This window comes from Melanaphis sacchari, unplaced genomic scaffold, assembly GCF_002803265.2.
Source record: "Melanaphis sacchari strain LSU unplaced genomic scaffold, SCAv2.0 Contig27_pilon_pilon, whole genome shotgun sequence".
Taxonomy (NCBI): domain Eukaryota; kingdom Metazoa; phylum Arthropoda; class Insecta; order Hemiptera; family Aphididae; genus Melanaphis; species Melanaphis sacchari.
The window spans coordinates 158142-172841 of NW_020271152.1; the positions used below are offsets into that span (position 1 = coordinate 158142).

The 14700-nt window shown below is 23.8% G+C and overlaps 1 protein-coding gene across 2 annotated transcripts in view; it reads left to right on the forward strand.

The window, feature by feature from the left end:
• Nucleotides 1-14700, forward strand: part of LOC112595402 (sentrin-specific protease 6-like) — a 41532-nt gene extending 26832 nt beyond the window's left edge. For both annotated transcript variants that reach the window (XM_025340586.1, XM_025340585.1), the window contains exons 3-24: nucleotides 2605-2729; nucleotides 2807-2865; nucleotides 3074-3138; nucleotides 3225-3602; nucleotides 5412-5511; nucleotides 5895-5965; nucleotides 6036-6089; nucleotides 6161-6497; nucleotides 6563-6713; nucleotides 6769-6981; nucleotides 7048-7221; nucleotides 8861-9037; nucleotides 9098-9258; nucleotides 9949-10007; nucleotides 10071-10181; nucleotides 10258-10470; nucleotides 10559-10656; nucleotides 10866-10963; nucleotides 11080-11162; nucleotides 11228-11453; nucleotides 11510-12069; nucleotides 14312-14700. In XM_025340586.1, coding sequence (XP_025196371.1) covers nucleotides 2605-2729; nucleotides 2807-2865; nucleotides 3074-3138; nucleotides 3225-3602; nucleotides 5412-5511; nucleotides 5895-5965; nucleotides 6036-6089; nucleotides 6161-6497; nucleotides 6563-6713; nucleotides 6769-6981; nucleotides 7048-7221; nucleotides 8861-9037; nucleotides 9098-9258; nucleotides 9949-10007; nucleotides 10071-10181; nucleotides 10258-10470; nucleotides 10559-10656; nucleotides 10866-10963; nucleotides 11080-11162; nucleotides 11228-11453; nucleotides 11510-12069; nucleotides 14312-14660 — 3862 coding nt within the window. In that variant the 3' untranslated portion in view covers nucleotides 14661-14700. The remainder of the gene's footprint in view (nucleotides 1-2604; nucleotides 2730-2806; nucleotides 2866-3073; nucleotides 3139-3224; nucleotides 3603-5411; nucleotides 5512-5894; nucleotides 5966-6035; nucleotides 6090-6160; nucleotides 6498-6562; nucleotides 6714-6768; nucleotides 6982-7047; nucleotides 7222-8860; nucleotides 9038-9097; nucleotides 9259-9948; nucleotides 10008-10070; nucleotides 10182-10257; nucleotides 10471-10558; nucleotides 10657-10865; nucleotides 10964-11079; nucleotides 11163-11227; nucleotides 11454-11509; nucleotides 12070-14311) is intronic.

Here is a 14700-nt window from a genome sequence, read left to right on the forward strand (position 1 = left end):
ATGTGTATTTTTATGTCATAACAACTACCAAAAAAACAGAATTCAAATATCAGGTCTCTACGCAAAGATATTGAATGTTCTTGATTACCGTTTACACACTGTATATGAGTAAATGCTTTTAAGTCATGAGTCTCTAGCTCACATTTTTAGGCTTTTTTTTCGTATGGTTAATTTTTTGTGGCACGCTCCAGAGTCAGTAAGCCCATAAATTTAGTAATTTTGGCACTAAATAAAAATACATTAAGTGTAATTTAAAGAAAAGTTTTATAATAAAATGGTTTTCATAAATTATTATTTTTTTTATAAATTTCATTAAAATTTTGTGGGCAAAGTTACAATAGTAATGCATTAGTCAAAATATAAGTACATAATTTATAACTTACATAGATACTTATATAATACGTTTATACTTATATATTTTAATGATTATAAACAGTTAACTGTAATAGTGTTTAAGTTTTAGCAAGATAGTACATGACCTCTTTTTTTAATGTTTTTCAATTGAATTTATTTTTATTTTAAGATAAAAAGATGTTAAAAATCAAAATTATTAGTGAATTTCTGCATCCATTAATTATTATTTTTTTTTAATTCAAACACTAATGTTAAACTAAATTACTAAACCAAAATAAAAAGGATTTTTTTTCTAAGTACCTTAGGGTTTTGTTAATTAAAATGGGTTTAAAGAAAAGGGTCACTGGTATTAACTATGACTTGAAAATAAATCAATTTTCTTACAATTTCAATTTATTATAAATTGATTTTTACCTGTAATTGATAAAGACAACAAATTAATGAGCATAATTACTATTAAAATTAATATAAGTATTATATGTTACTAATACATACATATACATATATTTTTACAAAATATTTTTAATTATATTTATTGTATTTGAATTATTATTATTTTGTTTTTAAATTGAAAAATATGTTTAAATATTTAATTACAATATTTATTGATTAGTTATTGGTTATTACCAAAACTTGTAAGTTTATGCTCTAAAAAATGCCTCAATAAGTATGCACTTATACACTAAAAACTGTAAAAATATGTATTTATATGCACTAAAAATCTAAAGTAATGTATTTAAAATATGCAGATTAATAAGAGAAGCAATTATAAGTTATTTTTGGAATAACAAAATATTTCCATTCATATTTGTAAAAGTTATATTTAATTTGTATGAATGTAATTCCAAAAAATATTCATTAATAATCTAATAAAATAAACATCCAGTTAGTCAGTCGATCGATCCATTTTAAATCTAAAAATCTTAAAAATAATTTATTAAATAATACAGAATATTTGGTTAAATAATTTATATTTACTTATGAAACTGCATTGTACAATAAGAATTTTTTGAACTTTGTCAAACTTGAATGAATGGCAGTTATGTATGACTAAAATATGGTATACATTAAAAATGGTCTTTCAAGGTCTACTGAGGTGATTGATGCATATTTAAACAAAAAAAATTTTAAAGAGCCATCTTTTTGGGTAATCCTAGATTTTTAATAATTTTACGTTGCTAAAATTTCCATATATTTTATATAGTACAAAATTATAAATTATTGCATTTTCATCAAATTTTAGTATAAATATGCCTAATAGTTAAAGAAACCTCTAAATATATGCATAAATATACAAAATAAAACATACTCAACAATGGTACCTTAAAATGGATTTCTATATAACGACTATGCTAGATTGATATGCTAATGCATGAAATCGTAAGTCCTGGTTATTAGTTATTACTATTAATTTCAATTTTTAAATAGTTATTGGTTGACTAATCAAGTCTTAAGTACTGTGTATAATTTGAAATTTGCACATCTTTTAATAAAAAATTTAGATTTTCATACTAGGTACATAAAATGTATATAATACATATATTGTATAACACAAAAATTAATTATTATACTTTACTTTAATACTCATAATATTATACGAAACGTTTTATATTAGTAATATAAGTTAAACAGTATAATACAAAAAAAAAACTACTGTATTTTTACATCACTAAGTATACCCATATGTTTTTAGAATACATTTTAAATTAAATTTAAACCAATTAATATTATATGCTATTTTATAGTATATAAGATCAGTGTTATTTCTATTAGGATTTTAGAAAGGGCCAGATATAAATTTTTTAAATAAATTGCTGGCCGCTTGTAGTGAATAAATTTTAATTTGCTAAGATAATTTGATTGATAAAATAAATAAAATATATTACATTTAATAAAATTATAAAATAATAATTTTATTTTTTTAAAGTGTAAATTGTATAATTCAGTTTTAATGTGGGTTGTTTTAGATGAATGTAAATTATTGAACTTATATTTATTGATCATTTTAATAAAATGGTTAAAATTATTTTGTAATTGATTATTGTTTCTGTTTATGAACTATATTAAATTATCAATATTTAATGATATATATATATATAGTATCTATGGTAATTACTAACTATAAATTATATGTATTATTATTTAAAGTTTGATATTTACTATTTGAATGAATATCCAATTTAATTACTAGTTTAATTTTGTTTTGATTCTTTTTACTGATTTTTGTTTTCATAATTTTTTTTAAACTAGAGTATCCAATCCAGTTATAATGCCTATGCATCATAATATTTTCAATAATCCAAATATATCGATTACTCCTAGTTCACCATTACCAAAACAACCTCCAATAGCTGCTGCCAGCCGACCACCATGGAGTATGATATTTTACTATAATTATTTAAAAATTTAAAAAATATATAAATTTAAAATTGTTGAATGTTTTTTAATTTAGCTGTACCAGTATCACCGCCAGTTTCAATTGTACCTGTGCCTTGTGAGCCAGACAAATTAGTGAGTTTTTTTATTACTTATACAAAATAATAATAAAAACACAAAATCATTATTTGAACCTTTCCCATTAATTCGCTACCACTATTTTTATTTTATTTTTGGTTTTTCTGTTTTTTTTTTTTTTTGTTTTTTTTTTTTAGATTATTATATATTATGTATATTTTTTTAAATGTTTGACTAAGTATTCATTTTACTTAATTTATTTTAGGTTACTAATAGTAAGGAAACTCAAAAAAATCCTAAAAGAACTGCTCCATATCAAATTTCTAATCGGTAATTTTTTTTTAAATAAAACTACAATTAATGCATTTTATCAATCAATTATATTTATGAATTAATATTCATGTTCATCATTTTAGAACAATTAAACAACCTAGACTCTCAATTACTAAACCGACCAATGCTCGTAAAGATTACAAGTCGTCTTCAAATAGTATTACACTAAAAACTCATCAACTAAAGAAAAATGATAAAGCAGTTGCTAATATTGATTTAGCTATAACTACTCCTTCAACATCAAATGCTGTAATCCAATCTACTGAGGAAGTCGCTTGTGTACAATCTATAAAGGAAGATTTACAAGCGACCAATTCAGAATTGAATTGTAAAGACAATTCTCCACGTTTAGATAATGATAAAAAAGAGAATGGATTCCACAGGAGGTATTGCTTTTCTGATAATCATTTCAAGATGTATGATATTGGCAATAAAAAGGATGACTCTACTAACTTAGACCGGTAATTGTTTAAATTTATATTGCTTATAGAAAAATTAAGAAATCTATTTTTAATTCACACTATAATATGAGTTGTTGGACTGCTTAAAAATATTGATTAATTTAATAGTTAACTAAAATTTAATGATGGAGAGGAGTGTCTAATTTACAATGTTTAATGAATGCTATAGTTTATCAATTTCAAATTTAATATTCAAAATAATATATTTTACTCTATTATTTTTAATATAATAGTGAATTTATCAATAAAATTTGAAGGTAATAATATTACTTAGAGCCTCAGTAAATTTTTTATGGATATTTTAAAATTTAAATATCTAAAAAAAAAAATTATTTAATATCCGGCTAAATTATCTTAAACAATAAAAATTACATAAATTATTCTAAATGTAGAATTCATTATATTGTACATTAGTTAGATAAAGATAACTCTAAGTCTACTAAGTCCTATTAGGATTCATTCAATATCTTAAGAGTTTTCACTTATATCTATTATGTGTGAAATTGGGTGCAAAATATAAATTCTTAAGTATTAATTATTTTAATTAACAATACTATTTAAAATAGAAATAGATACCATGAATAAAATAAAGAACATATTAGGGCAGGGGTCGGCAATTAAATTCTATAGAAGTCCAGAAAATCAAAAAAAAAAAATTTCGAGGGCCAGTAAAAACTCAGATATTAGTTAATAATTGTTGTGTTATCGCAACTATTATTGTAAACAGCAATAAATGATAAACACCATTGTAATTTCTAAATACATCATAAAATAGATGAAATATATATTATGTGTGAAAAACCAGCATTATTAAAAAAAATATTTTTTGTGGTCCAATTATTTTTCCTTCACTGACCAGATTTGGCCCGCGGGCCGCCTATTGCCGACAACTATATTAGGGTATTTATTTTTATCGGGTTATTTTATTTTATCAAAATTAATATTGAAAGGTTAGTATTCTTAATGTAGAAAGTAATTCAAATAGGTACTATTTATGTAGTTCACATTTATTTTATAAAGTGTATGTTTATGATATTAAAATGTGATGTGTTTTTAAGAACTCCTAGTGTCTGATTTAGATTATCCTCAACAATACTCATACCAATAAATGTATATATTACTTGTATTAAATATTATCTATCATTAATACAAATTAATTAGATTTTATCTGTTGAAAATAAATTATTGAAATTAGTTTAAAAAAATAGTTAACTTAAATTTGAACTTATTAAAGTTCTAATAGTTATAAGTATTATAATTTTGTGAGTTTTAAATTAAATAGTTCATTCAAGTATAAATATAATTTTGACTACACTATGTAGCATTCATAGTAACTTATTTTAATAATAAATAACACAAACAATATAAAAGATATACTTATTAGTAATTCTTTTTTTTATGTTAAAAAGAGATATTTAAAGTTTTTGTTTTTATATTTTAAAAATTATTTAATTAATGTGGCCTTTGTTTTGATCCATGCTTTGAGGCATTTAAGTTTTGAAATATATTTATATTATCATATTGATGGATATGTTGTCAACAGCAGCTTGAATATTGCTTTTCAGTTGAACCAAAGTCCTTGGTTAGTTGTTATAAATTAGGAATTTTAGATAGCCTTGCAAAAAAAGAAAATCATACCAAATTTAAATTGTATGAGGATATATTTGTATGTCCTTTTTCATAAATATATTGAAAATCCATTCAAACATCACTAGATAATTGAATGTTTCCTAATACTGTGAATTATATTATAGTAAAATGTGTTTATAATTCAGTTATTTTTATATTATCTTTAATTTGATTTTATAGGGATTCAATTGAAATACGAACTCACGGTGAAATATTTGAAATCAAAAAATCTTTTGTAACGAATGAACTCATAATTGCTATGGGTACAGCTTTAAAAAAGGTTAGTGTTATCATTTATATACAACTATACATACCTTATTTATTTATGTAAAAAGGATTGCTATTTGGTTATCAAATAAATTGTTAATATTTTTCATTTTTGATTTTTTTTCTGACAATAAAAAACGGTAAAATAATTATTAACATATAAAATGTAATGCCTTCATTTTTTTTTATTATAATACTAAATTTAAATAAATTAATTTTATACTTAGATGTATGGACACACTTCATTAGTTTATCATATTGTATAAAATTATCATTAACCTTACTTTAATTGGTGTAGTATATAGGGTCATTGTAATTGAGTAATATATTTTGTTATTTAGTAACTAATCAATAGATGATATGAAGTTATAAACATATCTATTTTTGTTTTTATAGAATATTACTGATGAAGATTTTGACAGTTTGCATAAAACTTCAAGTACTTTACAATCCTCTAAATTTAACTGGTAATGTACATTTTTTATTTTATACTTTTTAAATATTACCAATTATTTAAAATTATTTTTTATTGTTTAGGTCAAGTGTCACTTCTAATATTTCTATGAAAAGCCCAACTAGACAAAATAATATGTAAGTTACATTATTTATAATTTTGTTATTTTAAAGTTAAATCCTTAGATAAAATAATTTTTTTGTATCAGTAATTCAATAAATCAACCCAATCAAGTTGGCATAAACAAATCACAGAAACAAACAATTATCTCACAACAGCCATCTAAACAAACTATTAAATCATCAAGTATCTCTAAACAACAATCTACTTCAACAAATACGTCTTCAAAAATACAACATTCTACAATTAATAAAACTGACCTAAAAAATCATGTATCTAATAACCAACATAATAATACTTCTCTAAAACATACTAAAGCTACAGCTACTCATATTCAGACATCAAATAAACAGATAACCAACAGTAACCAGCTTCCTATCTCATCAAAACTCGTATCAACTACTAGAAAACTGGTTAATCTATATGTAAGCCTATTTTTATAGTAATTGTTTTATTAAATGTTTATTAATAATTAATTACATACTAACAGAATGTGAAACCAGCAATCACACATCAGTCATCAGTTAAAGATATAAAAAAATGTTTGAAGTGTAAAGCTTTATCAGAAGATGAGACATGTGCAGCATGTCGTATGTCTTCTCATTTAAAAAATGTTACAGTCACAAGAATTGAAACGCCTAGTAAGATTATTTTAACTTAAAGATTTAAAATCATTTAATAATTTATTATTATTAGGTACTTCCGCTGTTGTTGCTCTTGAGAGTCCTATTGTAATGCACTCAAAACCCATTGATGTCCCTTTGAGTTCTATAAATCCTGTTTCACCTCAGGAACCATGTGTGCTTTTGTTGTCATCCGGAGACGAAGATGAAGAAGAATCTTTGGAACCCAATATTACTAAAATTGAGACAAAAGAAGCTTTAAAGAAACATACTGACAAATTATGTTGTATGGTTTATATATATTTATAATTTATATGTGATACACTATAATAAATCCGTTTTTTTTTTTTAGTGAACCCTAAACTTTTGGAAGATCGGTTATGGCAGAAAGACTTAAGTGTTAAAGATTATTATAAAATTGAGGAGTGTTACACTGTACATATTGGTAGTTTTAAAACTGCCCCGACACCTTCTGGTGACATGTTAGTTTGTTTACATGGAATACGTATGACTGTTCAAGGTCTTGGTGAGTTTAAACTAATAATTATTAATTGCTTTTATTTTTAAGACAATTTTGAATTATTGTACCCCAAAAACAAATTTTGAAAATACCTCTTCAATTGTTTATTTGGCTTTAAATAATAACTCGTTATAAAAATCTTATACCTTATCTTATTACACCAATGAAATTATTGGTGAAAATAATTATTTAGTATTGCTTGAGGTGAGTTGTGACTAAAGTTTTTAAGTATAAAGAGTCACTACTAATTGTAGATTTACTGGAGAGATTATACTAATTAAATAATCTCTCCCAAAGTGTTGGTATACACCAGTGGTCTCAAACATACGGCCCGCAATAAACCCTTTATATGTGGCCCGCAATAAAAATACATTTTGAACAAAAATATAAAAAGAGTGCAGCTCAAAAATAAAAATTATCAAACATTCAAGCTATTTTTAAATTTTAATTATAATTGTTTTTTTAAGTTAACGATCATTATATTTTTTCAATGATAATTTTGTAGTAATAATAAGTAAATAAATGGATTTTGCATGTATTTTTGCCTTCATTTTGTCTTTAGTTTCTAGTGTATAAGTATAAAAATGACACTTAAAATTTGGCCCGCTAATTTTTTTTGAAAAAATATATGGCCCATAGGTAATTTGAGTTTGAGATCACTGGTATACACTCACCCAACTCTCCTGATCTCGGAGGGGTCTTCTCCATAGGTGGACTATTTTCATCTGTGATTGGTTTGGGGGGGTGAACTCACATCTGATTTGTAGTATTTGATGACTATAATGGGCAGACATATAGTTTGACTAAGATTTGTTTTAGTTTAATAATTTTATCTGAATTATCTTAAAATTGTGTTTGATAGGTTTATGGTATAAATATTCAATAGCTTAAAATTAGTTTTAAATATCTTAAACATATCAATAACAACATTTGAACTCCAAATGCATATAAAACAAATGTATTACTACATTTTTATATTTTTTCACTGCTTTAAGAAAAACTGTTAGATTATGTTGTATTTAGTTTTTAAACTTTTTGACAGCTTAAAAAATATCAAGTACCAATAAATAGCTTTTTAGTTCTAATACCATGATACAATACTATATTTATAAAAAAAAACTATTTTATAAGCATTGAGAAAAAATTTTAAATATTTGATCTTCCATTTTTTTAATTAGAATAAAATATTAAATTATATTTTGGTTAGTAATTCTGTATTTTTGTTTTTAATTTTTGCAATTATTTAGAAAAGTTCTGCAGGGAATTTTGTATTTTTGACTTCTTTAAATTACCAACTAGATCCTTAACACTACCATAAAAGATGTTAAAACTGTTTTCAGACATAAAAAAAAAACATTGTAAAATCAATATATAAATTGCTTATTTGCTTGGCAAGAATCTAATATTTACGTCTTGATTTTTAGAAAAAAAAAATGTGAATTAAAATATGTTTTATATTTAATACTTTAATTATAGTTAGGTTTTCAGTAAGAGTTAAATAGTTATTTTATATAAAAAAAAAAAATGTTTGCCTATTTTATTATATAATTGTGTATTTGATCTTGTTAAAAGTAACCTTATTACTTGATTCAAAAATTCAGGATAAAATTGTATTGTAGAAATTAATATTTATGTGTTTTATTAGAACCAGAGCCAGTGACTATTGATTTACCAATGGATAATGTTGTAAAAATTTTGGGTTATTATGGAGAAAATCCTTTACTTATAATTTACACTAATCATTTAGCTGCAGTTGGCATACAGTATTTATTAAATATGAATGAAGATGACAAAAGTCACTTGTATGACCCACTTAGTAAAGGTTAGAAAGTGGTTTTTTTTCCATTGTCTATTATTAATATTTTGCTAATTATATTTTTAGATATCACGGTTAATAAAATTGTTTGGTTTTTTAATTTGAAAAGACCTGAGATACAGAATTTGGAAAAATTACTATTAAAATTATCTAAAAGAAAGTATGCTGCTTTGACGTTTAATCAAGCAAACAAAATTCTTTGTTTAAAGAAAAAGGATGACGAGGAGGTATGTTTAAAGTTCACATTATAGACTAAAATATAAATTAAAATAACTTTTTTAAAGTCAAATATTTTTAAAACATGGCTATAGCTAAAAAATGTTGAGTTTTTTTTCTCATGCAATTATATATGTAATTCATATATATTATTAAAATTAATTAAATTTGAACCTTTTGAAATGGTAAATTGTTTAAAAAAGAAAATGATTTATTAATATATGTTTGATAACAGCTATTATAATAACTATTCTTTAATGATAATTATTATTGCTAAAAATACTATCTGATGTGGACTCTTCTTCTCACCTGTAGTCGTGTATGCAAGTAACCACATTATATCGGTAAATTAAGTAAATGTTATCTTACTTTTCAAATTAATCTTTGTAATTTATTATTATTTAGAAAAAGTAAATTAAAATCATTTGCTTAGATATTTTATATTAAATCAATTTTTGAAGTAATATATCTGATCATTGTACCAGAATTCTCAATAATGATTTTGCTGAATGTAATTTTGTTATGTTTGTACTTTTAAGACAGAAAATAACTTATATGTTAAGTTAGTCTTCTTTAAAACAAACTAAAAATATCATATTTATTTTACCAAGAATGTTTAAATGTAATTGTTCAATGCATATTTACATCATTTAACTAATTTATAATATATTAATTAAAAATATTTTTAATTAAATTTTCAGAGTAAAATACTCGCAAAAGAGGAACAAGATGAAGCTGAAAGAAAATTTAATAGTATTACGTATGTTTGAATTTTTTTTAATATGTTAAATTTTATTTTTAAACATACTTTATTCTTTTCTAGAATACTTGAAGATAAACTTGGTGAGAGATCTGCAATTATCAAAATATGTGATTATAGAATGTTGAATTCAAATGAATTTGTAAATGATATTCTTATTGAATTTTACTTAGAGTAAGTAATTTTACTTCAAATTTTGTACTAATTATTATTAAAAATTATGTTATGTATAATAATATTTGCATTATAGTTATTGGTATAGTCAAAAATTAAGTGATGAAGATAGAAACCGAACGTATGTATTTAGTACATACTTTTATACAACTCTTGCGAAATCATTTAATACCTCTGACTATCCATCACATTTCACGGCGTCACAGATACGACATGAAAAAGTAAAAAAGTGGACTAAAAATGTAGACATATTCAAGAAAGATTTTATTTTTATACCAATAAATGAAAAGTAAGAATTAATATATTAATAATATAACTTTTGATTACTTGTTTAAAATAAAACTTAAAATTATTATCAAATTAATTATTTTTTTTAGTTATCATTGGTTTATGGCAGTTATATGCTTTCCTTACCTATCAGGTAAAGTTAATATAAAAGATGGAAAACCAGTGAACGCACCTGATGATAATTATGGTAAATATTTAAAATTAAAATATATAATTAATAATTTAATACTTCATTTTTGTAATGAGTGATTTTAAAATTATGAGATCAAATAAAGCTTCTTGAAGACATAACACTGAATACATAAAAAAAAAAAACTTAATATTATAGTATCTGTTTTACTTTAAAGCTTAAATATTTAAATGTTAATTATTATGAACACATTCTTAAAATTATAGGCCGATATAAACTGCAGCAAATTGAATCTACTGCTGCTGATCGTATTGAAGCTGATCCTAACGTTGAAGATCTTTGGTTATTTGATTTGGCATCAACTGTAAGAATCTTATTCTATAAAACATTTAGATCATTTAATATCTTAAAATTATATTTTTAAAACTCGACATGAATCATTTGTGTTATTATTTAATTTGATGTATAAATATTTTTTAGCAAAACTATACAGATAAACGTGGAGTTGATTATGATACTGATGTTGCGGTTTTAAAGAAAAACAGAAATATACTAGTTAAACGGTAAATTTATCTATCATAATCATAAATTGTTACTATTGTTACTATTAAAGTTTACTTGTTCTTAGGCCTTGCATTTTATTGTTTGATTCTTTCTCTGGTGGTGTTTGTCGTGCTAGAATCACAGCCACATTACGTGATTGGTTAGAACAAGAATATATTGCTAAATACAATGACAAAAAAAAAGACTTTAGTCCTGAAACTATAAAAGGATCTTTAGTTAAAATGCCTCAGCAACCTAATTATACTGATTGTGGCCTTTTTACAATTCATTGTTTTAAAAGGTTTTTTGATGTAAGTTTACTAATGTTGTATTATAATGCATAGGCTAAATCTTACCATATTTTTAGAGGCCGATTGTAGACTACACTTTACCGATTCGTCATTTAGAAAATTGGTTTTCTACTGATGAAGTTGCTAAAAATTGCCAAAAAAGAAGAGAACTACAAACTATTATAAAGGAAAGGATGAAAGAGCGAGGATCTGTTTTACCGGAAGGTGTAGAATTGCCAATTCTTAATTTTACTGACCCTCCTATAAAAATACCACAAAATCCTCATCAAAAAAATATTCATACACATGATATACCAAACTCAACAAATCGTATTCATTCATCAAATCCTAAACCTTCAACTTCTCATCATCAATCAAATCCTGCATATAAATTGCATAATCGTGTTGCTCGAGTCAACAGAGAGTATAATCATGGCTATGTTGAAGAGACAGACGAGGAGGGAAGTTATTATGATAGTACAGATGAAGAGGTAGACAGACAGTTTAATGAAAATGATCATTATGATGAAGACGAAGATAATTTTCGAACCTACCAGAAAACATTAGAGGGGAACGAAGGTGAATATACTGAAATCCAAAGAAGTGCACAGCAAGAAGATGACATAGAAGATCCAATGTGAGTTTAATAGATATTTGCTTAGTATATTCTATATATCAAATTACAAAATAAAAATAGTGATACTAAATATTACAGATTTTAAATAATTAAACAAAGTTTTATTTAAACATTTCCAAACTTTTTAGTAAACATAAATACCTACCTTAAAATTGGTTAAAATATCTTATAAACTTTGCTATATATAGAAAATAGTAATTTAAAAGGATATCGCACTCGCGTATGTTGTATCCATCTTATACACGTACAATATAGTAAATTTCCGTTCACCAGTTTCAATAATTTGTTTTTAGTTTTGATATTAAAGTAAGGTTATTATCAAATTTTTAGTTAATAACATTGTCTGTTATCTGTGTTAAGATCTTGTTGGTTTTTACAATATTTTAATTTTTAAGTGAGTTAAGAGTATAAAATATATAAATACTTAATGCTCTTAACTAAAAGTTTAATAATAAGTCAATTCACTCTAATATCAAAACTTAAAAGTACACTAATGAACATAAATGTACTATGTCGTTTGTGTATAAGACGGAGATGTCTTAAATAATAGTGTTACGTGGTTAGTTTCTATGACTATTTTTTTTTTTTAATAATTACAAAATAGTAAAAATTCCTTTAAGATATAGTATCATTAAATTTTTAAATATCCATTGCTGTCTAAATATTTATTTTAAATGCTTAAGAAAAATATATTTTCTAAAAATATAATAAAATAAATAGTTTTGGGTAATTGTTGTAATGAATAAAATATGGTTTTAATATTTTTTAATTTGACTAGTGGATGACAAGATTTTAACTATATGTAAGGAGAAAAAAAATAAACTTTGCCCTTAGAAGATACACCATACCTAAATGTGTTGTTACTTATTAGTCTTTATATTAAATTGAATTTACCTATTATTAAGTTAGAAAGGTTAGAATATTATTAGTAATAAAATAGTATCTAATTTTTAAGTAAGATGTGAGTGTGTAAATCATTAAAAACTAAAAATGCTCATGTTTAGCTTAAAAATTAAAATATCTTAAAAAAATGTTAACGCTTCATACTGATAATGTTTTAACCTTCAACTTTGGTAATTGGCTATTTTGTTTTAATATTAAAGCTGTCATACTCATAAAAATAATGTTTATTTTACTGAAATTTCCTAGGTTAATAATTTAGAAGTAAAAATGATATCATTGTTTTACATTAGAACAATGATTCTCAAACTTTTTTCCATCACGGCACATTAGTATTAGTTATTATAAGTTACGGCACACTGAATAAATATTATCTACTTTTTAATTATAAGTGGTATTTTTATAAAGTTCAAGTTTTCACGGTACACCTTTTGGAAAACATTGCATTAGAACTAATAAAGACGCATTTTCTAAATCTAAGCAATTTTGAGAATTATTCTCTTTTTTAATATTTCTATTATTTCATATTTTGAAGCAAAATATATTTCAGAGTATTTTGATAGATAAAAATTGAACTTTTACACTATTTTTTGAGTTTTAAATATTTAAAACATAGGTGAGCGAAGTGGAGTGGTATGGTAAAATGTTAATGTTGGTCTATTACTCTGCTCACCTAAGCTGTAAACTCATAAACAACTTCAAATTTCAATTTTTATTTATTGAAATATTTTGAAAAACATACTGCCTTAACAAGTTAATCGCCATATGACCGTTGGTGGTCATTAATAAGTATTTGTTATACGCTAAACATATTTTTCAGTTTTCCAAATTTATATACACTAAATATTACGAAAAATTGAAAAAAAAAAATAATATATTATACCTATATCAAAAAAATTGTAATAATTCCTGCTATGCCACAGTCCTTATTTTGGTGCATTATTGTAGCGCCATAGAAAAGTTAATAATATAAAACTAAATTCATTTATGATCGCCGGCAGTCATGTGGTGTAGTAGTAATGATTAATTATGAGCGCTGGCAGTCACAAATGTATAAAATTTGAGAATTTAGTATTATAGATGACCGCCGGCGGTCATATGGCGGTTAATGTGTTAAAATTTAAAATTATAAATGTATGATGATGTTCAAACAAATAAAAAACTTAGAAAAAAACTCAACAATAAAAAATATTATTAAAATTGTTTATAAATTTTGTAATATTGAGTGTTGTTTGATAAAAAAAATCAAATCACCTTGGCTGGTATATTTATAACATTGAGACATGTATGAAAATTATTTAATATTACAGTTTATCAATGATATTTTTAATTATATTTTTAGACCCCCGTATGAGGATGAATCGTTTGATGGTTATCCAGTAAATTCTAACAATGGGAATATAGTAGTTGATGTTAATGATATTCATTCTGGATTAGTCAATCACAGAAGTATTTATAACGTTGAAAGCATTCCAGATAATAACTACCACTCCTATAGATCAAACAATCCTGATTTAAGTTATGTTGAATATGAAGATGCACTGGAATATGAAGAAGGAAATTATGATAGAGAATTAGATGACGTTGATGACGAAGACATAGGAGTAGAGGAAGAATACATCAAACCCAATTCAACAACAAATCATAATAGACATGATAATCATTTTAATTCTAGTAGACTATCGAATTAAATTCATTGAAAATAAATTGATTAAAACCATGTTATAAATA